A 21,633-nucleotide genomic window follows, 5' to 3' on the forward strand; every position below is an offset into this window, starting at 1 on the left:
ATGATGTCCGCGTCAAAAGATGGCAGTGCAGGTAGGGGAAGTGCCACCAGGACCAATAGTCGTGGTCACAATGGTGGGTTATTGCCATTATGGCTCCGGCTTTAGATCTTGGCTGACCCAAAAAATGCAAATAGGCAATCGGTCCAACTTTCGAACGGATACAGCCATATCTAATGCTAGATTCGGTAATGAAAGGACTCTTCAACCGTGGGTCCCCGATGCGAGCGATAGCGTGGATGGCAGTCTAGAGGCTGCCTCTAGCAGCGGTCCGTGGGATCAATTCGCAGCGAATGAGAAGCTTTTTGGCTTGAAGACCGACTATGATGAGAACATGTACACCACCGCCATCAACAAGACTCACCCCCAATTCCGGGAAAGGATGGCTGCTGCTGACAAGAAGGCTAAAGAAATTGAGCGCAGCGTCCCAGCCACCGCCCACGTTGCGGAGGAGCGTGTCATGGACTACATTGGGAATAGCGGAACCCCTGAAGAAAATGAAGAAGAAAAGTAAGTTGCACCATGAAGAGCCATTGTAGCTTCATTAGCCAACACCTCATTTTAGGTACAGCGGCGTACGTCGCCAGGATTTCCCTCCCCTCTCCGGGGGTGCCAACAGATACACCCCACCTGCCAAACGAGCGCCCTCAGCTCAGTTAACAGTGAAGGGCGCGCCTGTTGACCCAGCTATTATCTCGTCACAATTAAAGGCACCAAATAAGAAGCTGCAGGCCACTACTACCACTGATCAATTTCGGGGTCAAGACGCAGAAGCGACGAAGAACGGCTTGACCCACAAGACGGACAGCTCCTCAACGGTTGTCAAACAACAAGCTCTTGAAGAGAAGATGGCTGAAATTAAACCGTCACCTCCGCCTGCGGAATCCAAGACACCCGAGCCAAGGTCAGCAGAGAGGGTTGCCACCGTCGGCTCGTCCTCCGCATCGTCCTCGCGAAATGCCCTGTCGAAACCCAAAGACGTGACGCCTAGTGCAACGTCTACAGTGGAGCGTGACGTTTTGAAGGAGTTTAAGAGCTTTGCTAGCCAACAGCGCATGAATGCAGAAAAGGCTCGGAACAACAAAGCGAGAGCCGACAAGGAAGTCAAGCTTACAGAGCTCAAAAAGTTCGCCATCACTTTCAAGCTGTCGACTCCCGTGCCAAACGATCTGGTATCAATCATAGCAAAAGACCCCGCGAAGCAAAAGGAGATCCAAGCAAAGGCTAAAAAAAATGCCGAAGAGATGGCCAAGTCAAAGGCAAACGCTGTTATCAAAGAGAAGAGCCATCCTGTCAAGGACACGCTTGTGACGAAAACATCGGAGGCCAGTGCGGGTCCTTCTACAGAAGGACGCTCCTCCCGGGTTCCAGCAGCTCCACAAGCAGGCCCTTCGGGCAACGGGAACAGACATGCTGGGGCTCGACAACAGTTCCCTCAACAGCCCTACCATGCCCAGCAGTATCGAAACACTCGTGGTGGCCCTCAGCACACTCCACCTCAGCAGCAGCAGACTGGAAACTTGGCCCAGCGGCTCCGTCATGTAGAGCAGCAGAGGTACTCCCAACCCCCAGCAGCTCCTCAGCATGCCACTGGCCATGAAATGCGTGCTCCTCCCACGGGCCCTTCTGGCAACATGGATTCCAACTTCAACCGCAGACTTGGTGGTGCGCCGGGCCAGATGAGCGCCAAACTCAACCCCAACAGCCACGAATTCAGGCCCAGCCCCTTTGCAGCAGCTTTCAGCCCGAATAGTCATGCCAGCGCAGGGTCCAGCCCACGCAATACAGTCAACAACGTTGCGGACAGTCCTGCCTCGATGCCACAAAAGGGATCGGCCGCCCCTCTTATTCGTCGCAAGACCAAGGCCGTCGATGTCAGCAAATGCTTGATCCTGTCGCACATTAAGACGTTGACACCTCCCCAAAGTCGTAACTGGGACGACAACGGGGGCTTGCGTCCATCATATGACACTCTCCCGACTTGGAGGCAGTTGCAGGATGATGAAAAGGCCGACTCAACCATGCATCTTACGTACAAGGAATACTTTGAGCGCCAACCCTTCAACGGATCGTCGGTGGCGACGCCGAACCCTCCACACGTCGTTCCCCAACTCGCCCACCAGCACCAACTGCCTTTTCACCTCCAGCACGGCGCTCACAACATGGGCGGCCCTCGGCAGTCACCGCATATGCCCCCCATGCAGATGCACACACAGCAGCATGGTCCGGTGCTTCACCCACCGTACGGTACTGATGATCACCGCATGATGCACTCCAATTCCGCACAGTCGTTTGCCTCGCCTCGCATGGGTCAGCTCCCAGTTGCGTATCCCGCTCAAGTACCTTATAACCAGCCAGTGTTCATGGGCCCCAGCAATCCCCAAATGGGCCAATACCGCAGCTTTTCAAACAACCCGCATTACGTGTCACCACAACAAGGGCAGATTGGAGGGCCCTTGATGATGCAACCTCAATTTATTCCCGGTCCACAGGGCATGATTGCTGGTCCACAAATGATGTATCACGGAGGCCATCCGCAGTTCATGCCGCCGTCTGGGCCGCCGCAGCCTGGCCCGGGAGGGAACGGCTATCCCAGCCCAGGTAGGCCGGCAGCACCGGTCATGGTTCATCAAGGCTCTCAGCAAGGGCAGCAAATGTATGGAATGAGCCCGAGCGTGCAATACAACCAGCCGTATGGCCCGGGTCAACCGAGTGGGCCGAGTCAGTGATGATGTTTGTTCTGTCTGCTTTATTTACCTTGTCCAGATAGCGTTGATTCACGGCATGGAGTCGGTCTCCAAACGAAAGCAAGGCCACAACCGCTCCAGATTGTGCCTTGTCCCGTTATGGTTTTTTTTTTTTTTTTTTTTTTTTTTCTCCCCGAGACGGCAAATCTGGATTCCGCCGCATGGGCCACAACGCCAACCGTGGCTGCCAAGGAGGTTTTCTTTGTTGTTTGTCTTGCACCCAGCCTGGACTTTGCCAGTCTCGTGGCCTTGATATGGATGATGGATGATCGATTAGAGAATCGAAATCCTTGCCGAGAAATCTGGCTCGGCCACATGAATCATGGCGTATTACGGGTCGACGAATGTCGTAGCAGCTATCTAACAGCAACAGCCACAATATGATGGTGCGTGTCACCACCCTCAACTATGACATTTTTAGTTTATGTTCCAGGCCTCGACTTGTTCGGACAAGAACGGTCTGGACGAATCATATTACACGGTTGCAGTCTGGGCATCGGTATCCCCTGTTAGTACATTGCAGACGACAACCTGGTGTCTGTACTTGGGTAAATGACTGTCTCGTCTGCCGGGCAGTTCCTGGCATCCGTTTTGATGGTGGCTTCTGTTTTCATTGAAGGCGGCAGGTACTGAACGATGTCAGGCTATCTTGGGGCTACCCGATTCCTGTACTCTGGAGACGAGCAGACGAGAGAAGAGGGGTTCTTGCCCTTGACCCAAAGCAGCGGAAAAAAAGGGTAAAAGATCAAGACGACAAGGCAGGACTCTTTGTGTAATTCGGAATCGGGGGAGTTGGGGGGGGGGGGGGGGGGGTGGAGGGAAACAAAGTCGGTTCACACGACCTGCCTGGAGAAAGCGTGCGAAGGGCAATGGACTCTCAACTCTGAGCATAAATACAGCATGGCTTCCCCAGTTTGCTATCGAGCTCTACTGCTTGTACAGGGTGCAGCGACGGACCGGCACCACGACTGATGAGGAGGGTATCAGATAGCCTACCAGACAGACCTAGCTCCTAGGTACCAGGAACCTTGGCCAATAGAGTCTAGATCAGGGGCAAGAAATAGGCACAGCAAAGTATACACTGGTATCTAGAGTTTACCTTGGCCCTTGGCACCCATGTGGAAGCCAGCCTGGGGGTATTTGCTGGATGGGCGAAAAAGAGAGGGTTTAATTGGGGAGGGGGAGGGGAGGGTTGACGGTTTGGAATGAAGCCGCTTGGGCAGACTATCGTCAACAGTGTTGATGTGTTGATGGGAAGTGAAGGAGGGCCCCAAGTCGGACTGCCAGCAAGTGTCAATCAATCATGGACGTGGGTGGCAGTGAGTACATGGTGGCGCTTGACAATGAATGGCCCAGCTGAATGGAAATACCCACGTTGACCTCTAGGTAGGAGCTACATGAAACAAGGACAGAGCCCAGTGCCTGTCTGGTAGCTTATGATAAAGCAGCGCTCGCTGTCCATGGACTCGTATGTGCCTGTAGGCATCTCAAGCTACCTCCTGCTTTGGGCACCCGAGGTAGCAGCAGCACCGAGTAGGTACCTGAGAACTTGCCTTTGCTATCCGGCCGCCGCCAAAGACTGGCCAGGCCTCCTTCTGACGCCTCCTGATGTTGCCAACGACCCTGTCACTGACCTCGTGATACGCCAAGGTGTGGTACAGGCATTGATTGATACGGAGGGGAAGTGAGAAGCGGCGACGACAATGCCAGGCATGAGCCTTTGGTTGCTGTTCAATACCTACCTAGGTACCTAAGGCATTGAAGGGTTGGCAGCTGCCGACGGCGGCTGGGCAGGTGGCAGTTTGGCGTGTCACTTTGGCCTCACTGCGTCGGGGTTCGCGAGGAACACGTTTGGTTGCTTGTGCCGTATTCCAGCTCAGATTCACTGAAGAGCTAGCTAGAATCGTGGTATCGGGGCCGGACTCGTTGAAGAGCTACAATGGTGGTATCGGACCCGGACTCATTGAAGGTCTTGCAGTCGTGATATCGCCCTCCCCCCCCCCGTCTTCTCTCCCTCTCACCACCAAACCCTTTCTCATAGCGTTGGCCTGTCTCGTCTGTCAAACAGCCGCCATCTTCTCTTCTTCTTCTTCTCTTCTCGTGCGGTACAACGGTCCAGCGCCATATTGACGACCGAGACGTCGGCGTCTCCTGTTACCCTTGGCTGATCAGAATCCCTCGAAATCAACCTCATTGACGATCGACGGACTGCCCCAAGCACCGGGCGGGAACAAGCAAAGGACCCAAAGACCCCCCACTGTCCAGACACCATGAGGGTCAGTTCCGCCGTCACTGCCGCTCTTTCAGGCCTCGCCTCTCTCGGCCACGCCCACATGGAGATGAAGAGCCCGCCGCCCCTCCGGTCCAAGTTCAACGCCTTCACCACCGACATCGACTACGACATGACTTCCCCTCTTTCCGCCGCCGGCGCCGACTTCCCCTGCAAGGGCTACCACAAGCTCGTCGGCACGCCGCAGGGCCAGCCTGTCGCTACCTGGAGCCCCGGCGGCTCCTACTCCATGACCATCACCGGCCAGACCCCCCACAACGGCGGCAGTTGCCAGGCCTCTCTGTCCTTTGACGGCGGCCGCACCTGGAAGGTCCTCCATTCGTACGTCGGGAACTGCCCCGTCATGGGCGCTTCGACCTACCCCTTTTCACTGCCGCGGGATACGCCCGCCGGCAAGGCCCTCTTCGCCTGGACATGGTTCAACAAGGTCGGCAATCGGGAGATGTACATGAACTGCGCTTCCGTCACCGTCGCCGCCGGTGGGTCGGACGACAGGGCGCGCGGGATGCGCGGCGCTTCCGACCCGTACGACGGTCGTCCAGCCATGTTTGTCGCCAATGTCGGCAACGGCTGCTCCACCGTCGAGGGCAGGGACTTGCTGTTTCCCAGGCCTGGCCCCGACGTCAGCGTGGAGTCGGCCGGGAGCTCCGGCGCCGTTGGCATCTGCGGCTCGCGGGATGAGATGCCGACGGAGGCGGCCGACGGCTCGAGCACCAGCGCGCTTGGTCCAGGTGCCAGTGCCGTGTCGACGTGGGCTCAGCTGGCACCTTATCCGGTTTTCGTGACGTTGAGCACGAGGACCAAATCAGTCGGTGCTGCCGAAACGGTTGCGGCCAAGATTGGTGGAGGGGGCGGAGGGTCATGCGCCGCTCGCTATTGAAAACAAGGTCTTTGGGGATGGCACAGTCTCGCAGGTCGGGAGCTTCTGGGGGATGGTGCTGAAAGGCGATGGTTGTTTCCGCAAAGCTACTGCTTCGTTGGTCTCGCTCCTCTCCTTTCTCTTCTACACCAGGTTGACAGCCGGTGAATAAGCGACGTAATCAGATATCTTGTTTCATGATGAAAAGCAGAGTGCTCCGATATCCGAGGGATTTCTTGCCAGGGCTGAATGTCAGTGCCCAGTGCCCAGTGCCAACGCTTGTCCGCTACTTCACATCGACTGCTATAAAGGATACAAAGAAACCTCGTCGCGGTGGTCGATCAATGCTTCACGTCTACATCCCCAACATGTCCTCGTCATACTTCGGCGAGTTTTTGGATAAACACTGTATAGTCAGGAGTCACTGTGGTCATACCGACCAAAAGCTTTCCAAGGCTGCATTTCCCTCGCGAAAGTCGGAGCGCGGCGTCAAGGCTTGAGAGAAATAATGCCGAGATGATGCCACTGTTGTCACCGTGATGTAGGATACCGGCGGACCAGGTGGGTAGAGTATTGTATTAATCCGACGATATCTCAAGAAACGGCTTAGCACACTCTCGCAGACGGTTCGGCATCTCGCTTGCATGCCCCCTTCTTTACGTTGTCTTGACTTTCGTCAGCACATCTAAGCCATGGACTTGAACTCCCAACCTTGTCTCCATGGCAAGCAGCAAGTATTCCTGCTCGAACAGCCATAGCCATACCATTCGGCGTAATAAAAAATAAAATAAAGTAAAAAAAACAACGACAACCAGACTGCTGCCATGAGCTCATCTGGGCCTGTCCCTTGCGACAATTGCCGGCGTTCTCGATATCTAGTAACCTGATAGTCTAGATCTACTACGCACTTTGCCGTCCGTTTCAGATAGTGATGGCATGTTATTTATTGCCCAGGTCACCCGTGAAATTTTGCTTGCTGGTGATTTTGGGCTTTGGCTGCTGCGCCGTTGCCGTTTGCCCCATTGCAAATGCCTGTTGTTGTCTCGGCGTCTGGGTTGCAAGTTCCCTGACGTACGCAGTCCTGGCTTTCTTTTGCGCATCTCAGCCATAAAGACTTGAAGCTCCAACCATCTGACCACAGTGATCTGCAAGTGCTTCTGCTTGTGTACCCGTACCCGTACCACTTGCCAGAGCAGCCCGGCTGTTGCCAATAGCTTATCTGAACCTGGCCATCTGGACAGTCGCCCAGGCTAGCAATATCCAGACTGGCCACCTGACAGTTTGTGTCTATACACATACCGTCGGAGTTAGAACGTATCATAACCTCGTTGTTCACGTCTCCCGTGCAATCTCCGTGATAGTGTGACATGAGGACAAAGGCGGTCTGGGAGGCACCGGGGACGGACGAGCTTACAGACGAAGACGATGCTACGACAGTCGAGGTTGGGGTGAGAGGTTCGATGTAACTATATGGAGGCTCGTTGCCCGCCACAACGTTGAAAACCTTGGCTCCGCCACACGTTTCGGACGAGTTGCCCGGACAAGGCATGTTGCAATCCGCCGGTGACGAGCTTAGGTCTCCCTGGACGTATTGCCCACACCAACACTCAACTCCCGCTTTGAGTCCAGAAAATCGGCAGCCAGCGCCCCAACAGGCGTTGGAACACTTTTGGCGGCTGAGTTGACTTCCACCGGGAGAAGGCAGTTGCGTCTGGAGAGGATGAATCGAAGCATCTTGATAGCAGCCAACGTCCGTCCACAGAGGCGACGGTGCTACAGTAGTGGTAGTGACGGCTTGCGTTGTGGAGGTGGTGACGGGCGGTGGTCGGCGTGTCATTTCCGCCCTGACTGCCACGCAATAAGAATGCTCGGCCCAACCCTTGCAGTCGAGAGAGATGGAGGGGTTCCAGCGAGAGAAGACCTCTGGCGGGATACGCCAACGATCACGGATAGCCTCGCAACTCCATTTGCCGAAATTATCGTACCAGTAGCTGCAGCCCTTGATGGTGCGAGCGTCGTAGCTCAACCAGGGCTCCGAGCCGCCGGCAACGGCCAGATGGAGATGGCTAGCTAGCAATATAGAGGAGAAGACGGGTGCTGATTTCATCTTTCAACAAGTGCTCTTTCAACAAGTGCGAGACGATACTGGAAGATTGATGGGAGGTGGGGAAGGACACAACGTAATGATGCGGAATGATGCGGAATGAATGAAAAGAATGATGGGAAAAGGAAACCAAGGAGAAGCTGTCTTTTTCTCTTCCGACGGATGGAGAGTCGGCGAGTCGGAAAATACGCCGACGACCCTGGCGGGTGACGGGGGATTTTTGTAGACGAGTGGAAACAGAAGTCTGGCCATGTCTTCCTCAACGCTCACGACATGTCGCCAGAATGGAGTCGAGCAAGGTAAGGGAAAAAAGCAGCTGTTGACAACTGGTACCAGTTGACTAACTAACAGACGGCCCCGCTCACACTAGCAGCGCGAAACGGCCATGGCACGGGTTGATGTGGGGCCTTCAAGGGCACGAGGTGCACGAGTGCCGAGTGCCTAGCTCGGATCATTCTTCGGATCCGCTCTGCCCCGCATATCCGCAAGCCACACTACATAGGAATTTGACATGTAGGAACATAAGTCTCTCGGCCCCTGTTGTATTTGATTTTTGCTTGCTTGATTTGGATCCGAACTTTGTATCGGTAAACTTCGCCGAGGAGAGGTGGACCGACTAGCAGTTCATCCGGTGGCTTGGCACACTTGTACCTGCAGTTCTCGTTCCGCGCCAACCCCCAGGGTTCTTTCTACCCTTGAGTCTCGGTGTTAATTGCCCGATGCGTTGAATCATACGGCACGAATGCTCCAACGTGCAGCCCTATGGGCGAGACATTCTGTTGACCAACGTCTCCCCCTTGGCGAGCAACTGTGACAGTTTTGCTTGCACGTTTTCGAGAGAGGGGAATCTAGCCTGCTGGTAGTCTCGCAATACAGCAACAGGTTACTTCACATCATTGTAAAGTGGACAAGGCCGAAAAAGACGGCATTATTAGGTACTAACTACAGTTCAAAGACTTTGCTGAGTCCCATGTGTTTCTGCTACTTTTTTCCCCCTCGTCCAAGTCGGCCTGCTCACGGCCGCAGCTCGCATCCTGGTACACGCACCATGAGATCTTTCATCTGTCGCCACTTCTCTATTGGCGCTGCGTGAGCTTTTGCTTCTCTTGAGTTCCTAAACGCCTTGATCTCATTTTCTAGCGCTTCAATTCTGGAGTTGACAGTCGACTCTCCCATGCCAGCAGCTGAGCTCCTAATCCGGTCTACGGTTTCCCGATACATGAACATGCGACCGTCGAACTGGGATTTGGTAGCGATTCTATATCCTTTGGCCGCCTTTTCCAACTGTGGAATAAGATACTTGTCCGAGTCGACAATTCGGCTGTCGACAACAGCGTCCGCGGCAGTGTCCAATCCCTTAAACAGCGACTTCTTGTCAATGATTTCGTCCGCTGTCATTCCTCGCTTGATTTCGCCGACTCGTTTGGCCATTCTGTCCAAACTCGACATATACCCTTGGCCGTCCTTCACTTTGCAATACGTAGGAGCCTGCATGTTGCCGATTCTTTTGTCCATCATCTGATCTGCTGCATAGTCGATGTCGAAATTCACCGAATTCTCACCAACTCGCCTCCCAAGGAGGGGAACGTTTCTCCAATTCTTGACATCAGCTCCGTCCAGTGGCTGGTTTGCGCGAGATCCCTTGTTTCCACTGATGTGGCTGAGAAACTCTCGCAAGCTGCAAGTGTCTGGGATTGTTGTGCCCTTGACAACGATGGAAACTGTTCCCTTGCAGTGCTTGTGTCTGGGCGCCCCATTTCCCGGATCCAGGCATCTTTGGGTTTTGTAGTCGGCGGAAGCGCACTTGACACCAACAATGCGCTCGTTTTCAGGCAAATTCAGCTCCAACTGGTACACCAAGTAGGTGTAAATATTTTCGTAGATATGGCGCAGCCCAGCTTCAGCTGTGCCGAGGAAGACGGTTGCTAGGAATAGAAAGAAAGAAGCACGCATGGTCGGAAAAGAAATAGTAAGAACCAAACCCCGAGTAGAGAAGAGAGGGAAAAGGGATAAGGGGGCGAAGGAGCTGGAGGAGCGGGGAGAGGACGAGGGAAAAGAATGAAGCCTTGCCTTTGGGCATGGCAGCGAGAAGGGTAGGTGGATAGGATCAAGGACATTGCTAAGCAATGAGAGATATAGTTCGTCTCGGCGGCCGAGGCAAAACCAGTTGATCGTACGTGTTTCTGCCGTGTTAAAAACAAGGCATAAAAATGGCCGCGGGTTATCCGTGGGCATTTTGCGTCTTCAACAAAGTGCCGGCCCCGTTTCGGAAACGGATACCTGTAAGTTTTAGTGGATCCTTACCGGTATCCACAAATCGTTTGATCCCCGAAAGTGGGAAACGGGTCGGTCGCCCGCGGGTCTTCAGGTACCTTAGCTAGCTACGTACCAAGTAATTGCTTTTCCTTGTCAACTTCGCTTACCCCATGCAGAATGTTGCGGCTTCATGCAGGTACAAGTACAGGTTTCCCTGTTGCGATGGCCTTGAGAGCGAAAGAAATATTCCGATGCCACAGAGTACAGGTGTGCGTTACATCCGTTTTAGTCCTGTTATGTGCAGGAGTTACTGTATTGCGCTGTTCTAGAGAATTCTACGTTACTCATCCCATGACGGCCGGTGCTTCTTGAGAAACTCGGTGGGGTTGTTCAATTCCTCGTCTGTAGCCTCCAGGATATCCAGTGTCCTCTTGCTCCACACGTTTGATTTCCAATTCTCATTTGGGAAGCACGTTTGGTAGTGTTTTTGTTGGACAATCTTGTACGCGCGGAGATAATTTTCTGGCGTCACCTCCGGGATTCCATCACAATAGCTTATGACTTTGGCATAGAAAGAAGCCGGCTCAGATCCATACTTGCAATTATACCACTGCTCGAATGCTTCCCACCAGGGGTCCAACCAGTCTCCAGTGAGAGCTTTTGGACCACAGGTCCTGGCACTTCGGGCAGGATGCATTTCAAATGTGATATTCTTCAAACAAGCCAGGTTGTCTTGAATCCAACTGTGCTTCTTTCCGGTCAAAATGTCGTCGGAAAGGCCCAGATAGTTGTCGGCTCCACATACTATAGCAACAATCAGGTTCTCCGTCTGGGTGAACCAGGCATGCTCAGAAATCATGTCCAGGTAGACATCCTTGAATCGGACCGTGTCCATGTCAAAGCGGAACCAGCTGGGAAGTCCTCCGCCTGGCCTGACCGGCTCCGCAAAAATGAATCGGAGAAAGGCGCGAGACTCTTTGCATGCGAGGTAAGCGGCGGATGACTCGACCACAAAGGTTAAGCGGGAGCTTCCGTCTTTGAGTGCGACGTAGCCAAAGTATCGAGTGTAATTCGCAAACAACTTCTTTTGGGGGCAAACAACATCATCGTCTCCTGCATCATCATCTGCAACCTCATCCGTGTCCTCGGGCGTATCAGTGCTATCAAAGTATTGTCCAGAGGGACTGTAAATAGCAGAGTAGAGTTCACTAAGACTTAGTCGTCTTTCGGTCTCATGCGGGTCCTCCTCTGCCAATTCAGACTCTTCGTCCACCTCGACTGGTGGTTCTCCCTCGGTGAATGTGAGCGTCATAGGACCGAGAGTGGCCAGCCATATCTTGCGCCGGATATCGCTGGGCAATTGAAGGAAGAGTGGAAACATGGTGTCCCTTTGAACGGACTCCCTGCCCTGCCTGGAAATGGCGAATTGTGTGCAATCTGCGAGGCAGAACTGGCACGTAATGCATGTAATGCGGTTTAAAGCAAGAAGATTTTGCGGGAGCAACTGATGGAGAAGCAAAGACGGAAACTCGGAGGCTTACAAGATGATACGAGACACTGTTCATGCATGTGAGCAAAAGCAGCCGGCATGCGGGGGGTTTTCTTTCGGTGTAAGGCAAAGGTTCCGAACGGGTCTGGCAGGGATGGTGTTCCAGACTCTGGAGCCGATGCCTTGAAGGCTTGGCAACAATGTACTCCGTACGGAGTATCTAAGTACCTAGGTACCTTAGGTAGTGGGGTGTGGCGTCACCCGGCCCTAAGTGGGTCGGACCCACAAATAGCACCACCTGAGGTGACAATTTTGACAGGAGAAAAAGCTCACGTGGCTGCTGCATAGCTCCAGCCTCCCTGCCCCTTGGTCCCTCTCACGTTCTCGGCCACGGAACGGGAGACGGGTCGGCGAAAACAAACGACTCTTCTGTTTTGTTTTGTATACCTCGGCGTACCTCGCCAGCCATTCATCGCTCGGCCGTCCGTCGCTTAACCCTTATCTTCAAGCTCATGACCGGCAAGGAAAAAGCAATATTCACGAGCTAGCTGGGCCCGTAGGGTCCAACCCGGCCTGTCGTACCCAGCCGTGCCGGCCAAAATGACCGAGTGAAAACTAGACGCGACTTCACTATTCCGTGCGGACTATCCATAAGCTGCGACCACATGCATATGCTTCTCTCGTGATGTGGGGGAAGCCTGACTCGTTGTTCGTGCCAAGTATTTCTGACCATTTGTTAGAACCAAGACTTGATCTCATGTATGCCATCTGTTTATAGTCGTCAAACCTTCATGGTGCATTTCTCCCACCGTCACTGCTTCTTCTGTTCCTGAACGCATCATGTTGGCCATCTAGCCCTCTTGGTTTCCTTCCCGCGCACACTCTTTGGTCTATTTTTCACACTCTTAACGTTATCTCTTCTCGTCCTTCGTTTTCTTCGTTCGCTTTATCCTCTTTTGCCCTCCTGGACCTGATGTTGATCATGAGAGTCTTGACTCCATTTTTACTTTTGCTTCTGTCTGCTGATGTAAATGCACATGATTCACCGCGGGGTGCTAATCCCGGTATGTCTTCAGGGCGAGAAACTACATGGCGTCCGTCTATCGAGGCAAGACCGAAATGTACACTAACACACAACGTTCAAGAGGCTCAAGATGGGATATTTACCGTCATTGACGAGCTTGTTGAACAGTGGAAGCTTGACCACCCTTCTCTCAGCCAGGAGCAAGTCTCCAATATCCATGCCACGGCGCAGCAGATGAAGGACAACTTGATTAACCCACCACCTCCTCCTCCGCGTGTCACTGTGCCCGTGAGCAAGCCGACAAATGTTCCTCTACCTGGTGTGCGTCCCCTTGGTAGATTGCTGAGCAACAGCACCGGTGGTTATCACGGCGCAAACTCAACCCTGGACCGAGCCATTCAGATTGTCCGACAAGCTCAGCGAGAAGCCGATGCTCGGAACAAGGAGCGATTTGCCAATCCTCGCATCAATACTTACTACGATGGACACGGTGCTGGTGCAAAGAGGGCTCGAGCTGTAGACAATGCATCTCTCCACATCAATGAAACAGTGACTGCTGCCGCCGCCATCGTTGCGGAAGCCACCGAGGCCAATGCCACCAGCATAGATCACGCCAAGTATATTTTGCCACCTCACGTTGCGTCCAAAGTCGCCCAACTCCACGGCCAGTCACCTCTGGCAAAGCGAGCAGGCCCCGAGTCAAACTCTGGCTTTTGGATGGAGAACATAGCCCACGAGGGCATAGTTCCCTTTGGTGGCTCTGCCAATAACGGGTACAAAGTATTCAGAAATGTCAAGGACTACGGTGCAGTGGTATGTTTTAAGTAGCTTCACAAGACTTCCGTCACTTTACTTGAAAACGTACTGATCAAACTTGAAAAGGGCGATGGCAAGACGGATGATACGGATGCTATCAACAAAGCAATGTCGGATGGTAACAGGTGCGGTGCCGACTGCGGTTCGTCAACTATCAAGCCGGCCATTGTATATTTCCCGTCCGGGTATGTATGAAGTGAAGCCACTTTCTCCTGTCAGCATCTGTTTTCTATAGCTGGGCAAATGTGCCAACATTGTACTGCAGTACATATCGTGTTCGCCAGACTATTCCGCTGTTCTACAACACTCAGGTTATCGGTAACGTATGTCATCTCCGTTTTTCTCAGCTCAATGTGCGAGGGTCCAACTCTTACTAAGATACTTTCAGCCAAACGATCTACCCGCTATCGTCGCAGATGCAAACTTTATAGGTTTGGGTGTCCTCTCATCCGATGAATATACAGGTGGCCATGGCGGTGCAGACGAGTGGTATATCAATCAAGTACGATTTCAAGCATTGATCGTTTTGCAAAGTAGAATCAAGCTGGCGCTGATACAGACAACATAGAATAACTTTCTTCGCCAAGTTCGCAACTTGATCATTGACACCAGCTTGGCCAAGATGAAGAGCATTGCTGGGCTACACTGGCAGGTTGCGCAAGCAACTAGCATTTTCAACGTTCATTTCATAGGGTCCAGAGACAGAAGCAAGAAACATATTGGTATATGTAAGGCTTTCTTTTTCTCATGCCGGCCTTTCCGCCTTTCTCAAGGACAAGTTTCTTGTTAGAACCTTTGGCTTATCATTTTCCTCTTCGTCCATCTAGTCGCAGAGAATGGCAGCGGTGGATTCATGGGTGACCTTGTCTTCACAGATGTTACAATTGGCATTCGCTGTAAGTTTCCTCGAATCCAGCCTGTCCTTTTTCTCCCGAGCTAATGCAGTATAAAGGCGGAAATCAACAATTCACCTCGCACTCCCTCTTGTTCTATAATGTCGGTATTGCCGTTGACCTCCTATGGGATTGGGGATGGACGTGGAAGAACATTTACATGGTGAACACGGATGTTGGTTTTTATATGACTGGGGATTACAAGGGCGGGTCCATGATGGTCCTGGACAGTCATTTCGAAGTTGTGAACTTGGGTATCTCCATCAACACCAACAAGGGTGCAACCGACGCTGAACAGTTCTCCATCACGCTGGAGAACATCATCATGAACTCCGTGAGGACCATGGTTATTCACGGGTCTTCGAACAGTTTATTGAAGGGAGGTTCCTCGACCATCGAATCCTGGATTAGTGGAAGAGTGTATGATGATGACAATCCAGAAGGTGCCTTTGTCAATGACAGGAAGTCCAGAATGGCAGAGAGAGAGCCGTCGCTTGTCAGGACAAATATTGTCGCCACTGACGGATACTATATCCGTAGCAAGCCCCAGTACGAGACCAAGTCGCCAGATTTCTTCCTGAGCGCTCGAGCCCTAGCGAAAGGTAGGCCTCCTCCGAGAAGTATTATTTCTCTCGTCAAAGAAAAAAAACTAACTGGACTATAATTTTAGGTGACGGTGTCAGTGATGATACGTTCGCCTTGACAGTTGCCGCTGCCATTGCGAAGGAGAAGGGACAGGCTCTGTACATTCCCATGGGCTCTTACATCGTCACCGAAACAGTGGTTGTAAGTTCGGATCGTCCTCGCTTCACCTTCAACAGATGCTAACTGTACATTTTTCTTACTAATTATTAGTTCCCCGCAGGTTCCGTCATTGTTGGCGAGTGCTGGGCTCAAATTGTAGCCAAAGGAAAGGTAAGTCATGGCTTTCACAACGTGATATGGTTACTTACTGAATAACGGTTTAGTACTTCGAGGACGCATCCAATCCGCTGCCAGCCGTTGCCGTTGGAAATTATGGTGAAACTGGCTCAATGGAGATTCAGGACTTACTCCTGACTGTGCAAGGACCAACCGCCGGTGCCGTCTTGATGGAGTGGAACATTGCACAAGACATGCAAGGGTCGGCAGCCATGTGGGGTGAGTCCGCGTTACTTTTCTGTTGACTTTATTGAAGCCGATGTGATTTACCATGGGCATTCTCCTAACCCAGTATTTAGACGTCCATTTCCGCATCGGGGGCGCCGCGGGCTCTAAATTGGAGGCCTCAGACTGTCCGAAGTTGACCGGAGCCGTCAATCACAAATGCATGGCTGGAGCTTTGATGCTACACATGACTCCTAGGTCCTCCGGATACTTGGAAAAATATCTGGGCTTGGGTCGCTGATCATGAACTTGATGGCGGCCCTAGCCAGACGCAAATTGACATCTATGCTGCGAGAGGTATGGATGAACCTGATGCAATTTTTTCTGTCCGAACAGTACTAACACTGGATAGGGATTCTGATCGAGAGTAGAGAAGGCCCCGTTTGGCTATACGGGACGTCATCAGAACATGCTGTTCTCTACCAGTACATGTTATATGGTGCAAGCAATGTCGTCATGTCAATGGTGCGTCTCTTTGGTACCTGACGGATGTATTTCACGTCGCTGATAACTCGTACAGATTCAAACAGAGAGTCCATACTATCTGCCAGACCCGCAAGCCCCGGAGCCCTTTAAAGACACCGCTAGATTTGTTGGAGACCCCGACTTCAATGACTGCCACTCATCGAATCCTCATTGCGCCGCAGCCTGGGGTCTCTCCATCATTAGCTCCACCAATGTGCGTATCTATGGAGCCGGTTTGTATAACTGGTTTCAACGATACACGCAGCAATGTGTCGATACGCAAGACTGTCAGCAGCGGGTCGTCAAAGTCAAGAATAGCGGTCAAATCTGGATGTACAACATATACACGATCGGTACTGTCGAGATGATCAACCACGGCGATGATAAGCCTGTATTGGCCAAAGATAACACAAACACCAATGAGCACCCATTCACTTCGGTGGTGAACGGTTGGCTTCGTGCTTCAACTGGGCAGTATGTACACACTTACGGATGTTCGATCCCTTTGTGTCTCTCGCTCCAAACTGACATCTTTTTCAGGGCTTCGAGTGATGGCGATGATGACGATGACAAAGACGATGACGAGGATTATGGCACTCTGAATGACTGCAATGGCTGGTATGATACACTCGAGCAAATTCAGTCTGCATACAATTCCATCCCATCGGAATGTATCAACAAGTATCTGGCCAAGGCTTTTCATATGAGCCTCACCAGCAGCATGAAGAACTATGACAAGATTATGCAGAATGACTACCACTCCAAGTTTAAGGTTTACCACGATCTCGTCGAAGTGCAATCTCGTTTCCAGATACGAAAGTATATGCTCGATGATAAAGCCGAAGGATGGCACTGCGAGATGTCGCAACATCGAAAATGCTGTGATCAGTGCGCCGGTGGCGGCGGTTACCTGGACGATATTTGCTTTCATCTGGACTGCTTTGGACCCAATCAGGGCTCCCCCACGAAATGCAGCAGCGGCAAGAGCAAAGTAGTGCCTTGCCCGACGTCCGTGGGAGATCTCCCAGATGCCCTAACCTGGGTTCTGGACGACAAGGAAAAGTATTTCAGCAATCTGGAGAAGAACTACGGTGTCCTCCGGGATTGGGTCAAGTTTGAAGATCTCGACGTCTACAACGTTTACGGTTGCGTCTGGTTTCAGCACGAAGATGACCCCCAGGGCCTCGAGAGATGCCAAAACAATAGCGATACCTTTTGGAGAAACTTTCCAGATCTTCAGAGGAATTTCAAGCTTGAAGACCCGTCAGAGGTCATTAAAACTGCTCACGATAAGACTGCGAATCTGTTAACTGAGAACGAGATGCAAATGCGCATGGCCGAATTCGCCTTAATTCCCTGGGCGGATGTTGCCAACACACTCGCCCTGCCCGCCATGTCGATGAACGCTGCTGTTAAGAACATGGAAGGCATTGTCCGCGTTGCCAACAAAAAGATTGAAGAGGACCGCCAGCAAGGCATTGCAGCAATAATTACCGCCGTCTTGTTCTTCATACCGTTTGTTGGCGAAGTCGCTGGTGCTATCGGCGTGACTGTACTCCGCACAATAATTGATCTTGCTGGCGCCTTTGCTGATATAGGCTACAGCATCTACGACTCCGTCAAGAATCCCGACAACGTGCTCTCCAACATGTTTGGTATCATCTTTGCAGCTGGAGGGATGAGGGGGGCTTTCAAGGCAGCCTCAGCCGAATGGAGGGCTCTGAAGCAAGACAAGATTGAACAACTGCCCTCGTCGTTTCATAAAGATGTAACTGCCATGCGAAAGATGCAGGCTTCATGTAAACTATAAAAGCTTTATATTTCTGTAACGGAGAAATGGAAGCAACCTGTCTAGGAGCGGAACCGACGCGGCGCTGCCAGCGCTCACCTTGTACAGGTATATGAGTACGAGGTACGTGCCGAATTACCACACGTATGACGCTTGGCCATCGGCCGCAATGGAATATACGCTACTTCTTTAACCAAGGTTAGATCTTAGCAAGCAATTGACGATGTTTATTAGGCGGCGACTACAGAGTCTATGCATGTTCCAAGGCGAGCAGGATCGCGATGATGTAGATGGCCTCTTGTCGCCTTTGCCATTGGGGGCAGGTGGGCTTGTGGGCATGTGGCTTTCTAACCACTACCACTTTGAATTGTGTCGATGCTCAGGAGCGGTCGGCTGTTTGTGCGCAGTGAGATGTTTGCGGACTGAATTCGCGTTTGAGGTAGAGATACTGTCAGCTTAATGGTGGGCGAGATTATAACACCTTAATCAGGCGCAGCCGGGGACGTTTCCACGTATTGTGCCCCTGGGCAAGAAGCATCATGGGCAACAAGAAAGATGGGGAAGTGCTCTTCAGCAAGTAGCGTCTTTTGAGTTGGATGCGTCGGCCGGCAAGCAACCCAGGGGCGAAGCTGCAACATCAAGAAGTAGGCCGCGAGGCCTCAAATGCTTTTCGCAATGACGGAGCATAACCAAGACGGCCAGCAATGGTACTCTGGGATTGATTGCTCACTTGATGGGGGCTTCGGTGGCTTAGAGGCGTCAAAGTTCGCAACCAATAGACAGCTGGTCGACCTGGCGAAGCTGCATAGACGATGATATAGCTTCCCTCGACGTTGGCCGGATTCAGCGTCCACCGTAAGAGACGAGGAGCCGTCCTGGGGTTGCCGTTCTTGAGGCATAACGTGGGAATCGACATGGAGGGAGGCCGAGCACGTCAATGTAAGGGTGAGCCATTCACATCACAGACGAGATGCAGTCTCGTCGTCTTCGAGGGTGGCTGCAACCTGATGAGGCACGAAAACGGCCCGAGGGTCCGACTCGACGGACGGTACACTCTTGTAGGCTCCAGCAACAGGCCATGCATGCATGGGTCGGCCTGCTTGCTTCAATGCCACCCCTCGCGGTTTGGGGTAGGGCGGAGGCAATCTTTGAGGGCCATGGTGAGGGCAGTTGACCATTTTCCAAAATCGCTCGGAAATTGTTCGCGGTGACCATGACAGGTGACAAGTCGATGGATTTATAGGCTTTATTTAGTCTTCCGTAGCCTGAGTGGTCATGACATCTGCCAGCTGTCCTCTCGGAATCGCACCAAGCCAAGCCAAGCCAAGCCATGCCCATGGTACCGTACCGTACCCACAGGCAGGTAGGAGGAGGTAGGTACATATCTGGTACCCATTGAGCTGTACCGTACCGTACGGAGTACCTAGCCTGCACAGTACGCCGTGCCCACCCCTCTTTCTCTGGAGTCTGGTCCCCTCCCGCCCCACCACCCCCAGAGGCCGCCCAGGCAGCTGGCTTAGCTGGAACTGGCACGCTGACCTGGACCTGACCTGACCTGACCTGACCTGGCCAGGCACCGCTGAACCGTGCGAGAGCGTCCCAAAACGGCCTCGTGTTGTTGTTGCCCGCGCTCTCACAATGTCACTCACTCACTCACTCACTCACTTGCCTCTCTGGTTCTTCCATCCCGCGGGTCCTCGTGGGCGGCAAGTCCTGGCTTCTCGCTCCTCTCCCTTGTTCCTCGACACAATTGACCCCTTCCCTCCTTCGCTCGCCAATTGATTCCCTCTTCACCCGCCCACTTTGCCCTCGAACCTGCGGTCGCACGGCCATGGCTGGCCCAACGTCGCCGAGCAGCGAGGGTCCCTCGTTTGCCCCTCCTTCTCTGCCTCCCGGCTGGATCGCGCAATGGGACGGCGCCAGCAAGAAGTACTACTACGTCCAACTGGCAACCGGCGTCTCGCAGTGGGAGATTCCCACCCAGGCGGCCAAGACGGGCAACACCCCCGGCCAGGCAGTCGAGCATCCGTACGGCACGCCTCCTCCCGAGCTCATCACCCATCCCGACGGCTCGCAAACCGTGAAGCATCCCGACGGCACCTTGGAGCCTATAATGGCGGACGGGACGAGGGGGGGCCCAGAGGGCCCGACTGGCGATCGAGGCCTCGGTGTACGTTCACGCGTCTGATCCTCTTTTGCCCTTTTTTTTTTTTTTTTTTTTTTCTTTTGCTTTTCCTCCTCTTCGCGGCGCACCTTGTCTTACACCTGGCGGGACTGCCATGGTCTGTGTGTGTGGCAGGGCAGTTCTGTGCGAGAACTTGCTTGCTTGACTCGGTTTGCGACGTTGGTTGGGGGAGGTAGTCGTGCTTGGTCGGAAGCTTCCCGTTTTGCTAATCACGTCTCTGGTTCTCTCCGTCTCTCTTGCGCGCGCAAAGACGATGGCCATGAACGCGCTTCTCGGCGGAAAGAAGCAATCCTCGAGCGGCGGAGGCTTGGGTGGACTGGCCAGCCAGTTCCTCGGCGGGAGCGGCGGCGGCCACGGCGGCGGTAGCAGTGGTGGCAACGGGATAGCTGGCCAGCTGGCCGGGAAGCTCGCGTCCAACCTCTTCTCGTCATCCGACAAACCGCCTGCGCCGCAAAACTACCACGGCGGGCAGGGTAGCAACAAGCCTAGCCACCAGGGTGGAATCGCCGGTGCCGTGTTTGGTGGTGTCGCTCACATGTTTGGAGGAAAGGAGTCCCACGGGGTAAGCTTATCCACACTGCCAGCCCAAGACCCCTAAGCACCGTGTTACCCGAGCCCCTTTCGTTCTGACGCGGACTTTTACTCCTAGAATCAAAACTTTGGCTACTCCAACTCGGGGGCGGGAACGTACTCTGGCGGTGATGCCCCGACTTACAACCCTCCCGGGAAAACCAGTTCTGCATCCGTGCCGGGGCCCTCATCTCAAAACTCCTCCAGCCCGAACCAGCATCAACAACAACACCAACAACATCAACCACACCAGGGCTCCCAGGGCTCCCAGGGCCATCAATCTCAGGCTCATCAGTCGTATCACCCGCCCCCGCCCCCGCCACCCGCTCAAGCTCAGTCTTCGCACCAGCAACCATCGTATCAAAGCCAACCTTCGCATGACGGTTATCATGGCGGGTATCAGGGGCATCAGCAACAAAGCCCACCTTCATACGGCCAGTCTTACCCCAGCTCTGGACACCATGGTGGACAGCAGGGTAGCAGCCATGGAGGATATACCGGTGCCCAGCATGGCGGGCAGCACGGAGCTTCGGGAGGTTACTCTGGAGCACAGCCCAACTACGGTGGTGCGCCACAGCAGCAGTCCTACGGCCAGCCTCAGCAAGGCGGCGGATACAATCCGAATCAATATGCGAGTGGAAACCCGCCGTATCAAAGCGGTCAACAGTACGGTAGCGGACCTTATTGATCATGCCAAAGTCTGTCGGTTAAAGCTGGGATGTCCCGCCAAGTTTACAAACCGGCCATCTGAGGTCCCGGCGCTTGGCGGTTGAAGCCAATTGCGTCAACCGACCCAAAAGGTTGCAGGAGGCTGTGGTCGCAGAACGGGATATGAGAAACCAGGAAGACCTTTAATGATTTGGGGACCTCGCGTAGGTTTTCATTCCCCATTCCCTCCTTTTTCTGTCCTTTTTTGTCCTTTTTTTTTTCTTTCTTTTGTTCTGGCGAAGACGGCATCGGTAGACGGGAAATGAGTCAATGATAGGTGAGAGGTACCACCAGC

At 53.2% G+C, this 21,633-nt stretch overlaps 7 protein-coding genes across 7 annotated transcripts; 4 read left to right on the top strand and 3 right to left on the bottom strand.

Moving 5' to 3' along the window:
- Positions 1–3: 3 nt before the first annotated feature.
- UV8b_05322 (uncharacterized protein) lies at positions 4–2,726 on the top strand (the record flags this gene model as incomplete). The annotated part of the gene is made up of 3 exons (XM_043142819.1): positions 4–31; positions 135–507; positions 563–2,726. 3 exons carry the CDS (start codon positions 4–6, stop codon positions 2,724–2,726), a joined length of 2,565 nt encoding a protein of 854 aa, XP_042998752.1.
- A 2,288-nt stretch (positions 2,727–5,014) lies between these two features.
- On the top strand, positions 5,015–5,914 carry UV8b_05323 (uncharacterized protein; the record flags this gene model as incomplete). The annotated part of the gene is made up of 1 exon (XM_043142820.1): positions 5,015–5,914. The coding sequence occupies one exon, from the start codon at positions 5,015–5,017 to the stop codon at positions 5,912–5,914; it is 900 nt and encodes a 299-aa protein (XP_042998753.1).
- Positions 5,915–6,848: 934 nt separating this feature from the next.
- Positions 6,849–8,000, bottom strand: UV8b_05324 (uncharacterized protein; the record flags this gene model as incomplete). Its single annotated transcript, XM_043142821.1, has 1 exon — positions 6,849–8,000. The coding sequence occupies one exon, from the start codon at positions 7,998–8,000 to the stop codon at positions 6,849–6,851; it is 1,152 nt and encodes a 383-aa protein (XP_042998754.1).
- Positions 8,001–9,011: 1,011 nt separating this feature from the next.
- UV8b_05325 (uncharacterized protein) lies at positions 9,012–9,950 on the bottom strand (the record flags this gene model as incomplete). The annotated part of the gene is made up of 1 exon (XM_043142822.1): positions 9,012–9,950. One exon carries the CDS (start codon positions 9,948–9,950, stop codon positions 9,012–9,014), a length of 939 nt encoding a protein of 312 aa, XP_042998755.1.
- Positions 9,951–10,593: 643 nt separating this feature from the next.
- UV8b_05326 (uncharacterized protein) lies at positions 10,594–11,634 on the bottom strand (the record flags this gene model as incomplete). The annotated part of the gene is made up of 1 exon (XM_043142823.1): positions 10,594–11,634. The coding sequence occupies one exon, from the start codon at positions 11,632–11,634 to the stop codon at positions 10,594–10,596; it is 1,041 nt and encodes a 346-aa protein (XP_042998756.1).
- Positions 11,635–12,715: 1,081 nt separating this feature from the next.
- UV8b_05327 (uncharacterized protein) lies at positions 12,716–17,896 on the top strand (the record flags this gene model as incomplete). Its single annotated transcript, XM_043142824.1, has 16 exons — positions 12,716–12,806; positions 12,888–13,579; positions 13,649–13,767; positions 13,848–13,905; positions 13,971–14,084; positions 14,151–14,310; positions 14,410–14,478; positions 14,535–15,077; positions 15,146–15,261; positions 15,331–15,390; positions 15,444–15,615; positions 15,696–15,749; positions 15,820–15,918; positions 15,974–16,086; positions 16,142–16,560; positions 16,627–17,896. The coding sequence occupies 16 exons, from the start codon at positions 12,716–12,718 to the stop codon at positions 17,894–17,896; spliced, it is 4,149 nt and encodes a 1,382-aa protein (XP_042998757.1).
- A 1,810-nt stretch (positions 17,897–19,706) lies between these two features.
- Positions 19,707–21,318, top strand: UV8b_05328 (uncharacterized protein; the record flags this gene model as incomplete). The annotated part of the gene is made up of 3 exons (XM_043142825.1): positions 19,707–20,045; positions 20,311–20,622; positions 20,710–21,318. 3 exons carry the CDS (start codon positions 19,707–19,709, stop codon positions 21,316–21,318), a joined length of 1,260 nt encoding a protein of 419 aa, XP_042998758.1.
- Positions 21,319–21,633: the final 315 nt, after the last annotated feature.

Source organism: Ustilaginoidea virens, chromosome 4 (assembly GCF_000687475.1).
Source record: "Ustilaginoidea virens chromosome 4, complete sequence".
NCBI classification, from domain to species: Eukaryota; Fungi; Ascomycota; class Sordariomycetes; order Hypocreales; family Clavicipitaceae; genus Ustilaginoidea; species Ustilaginoidea virens.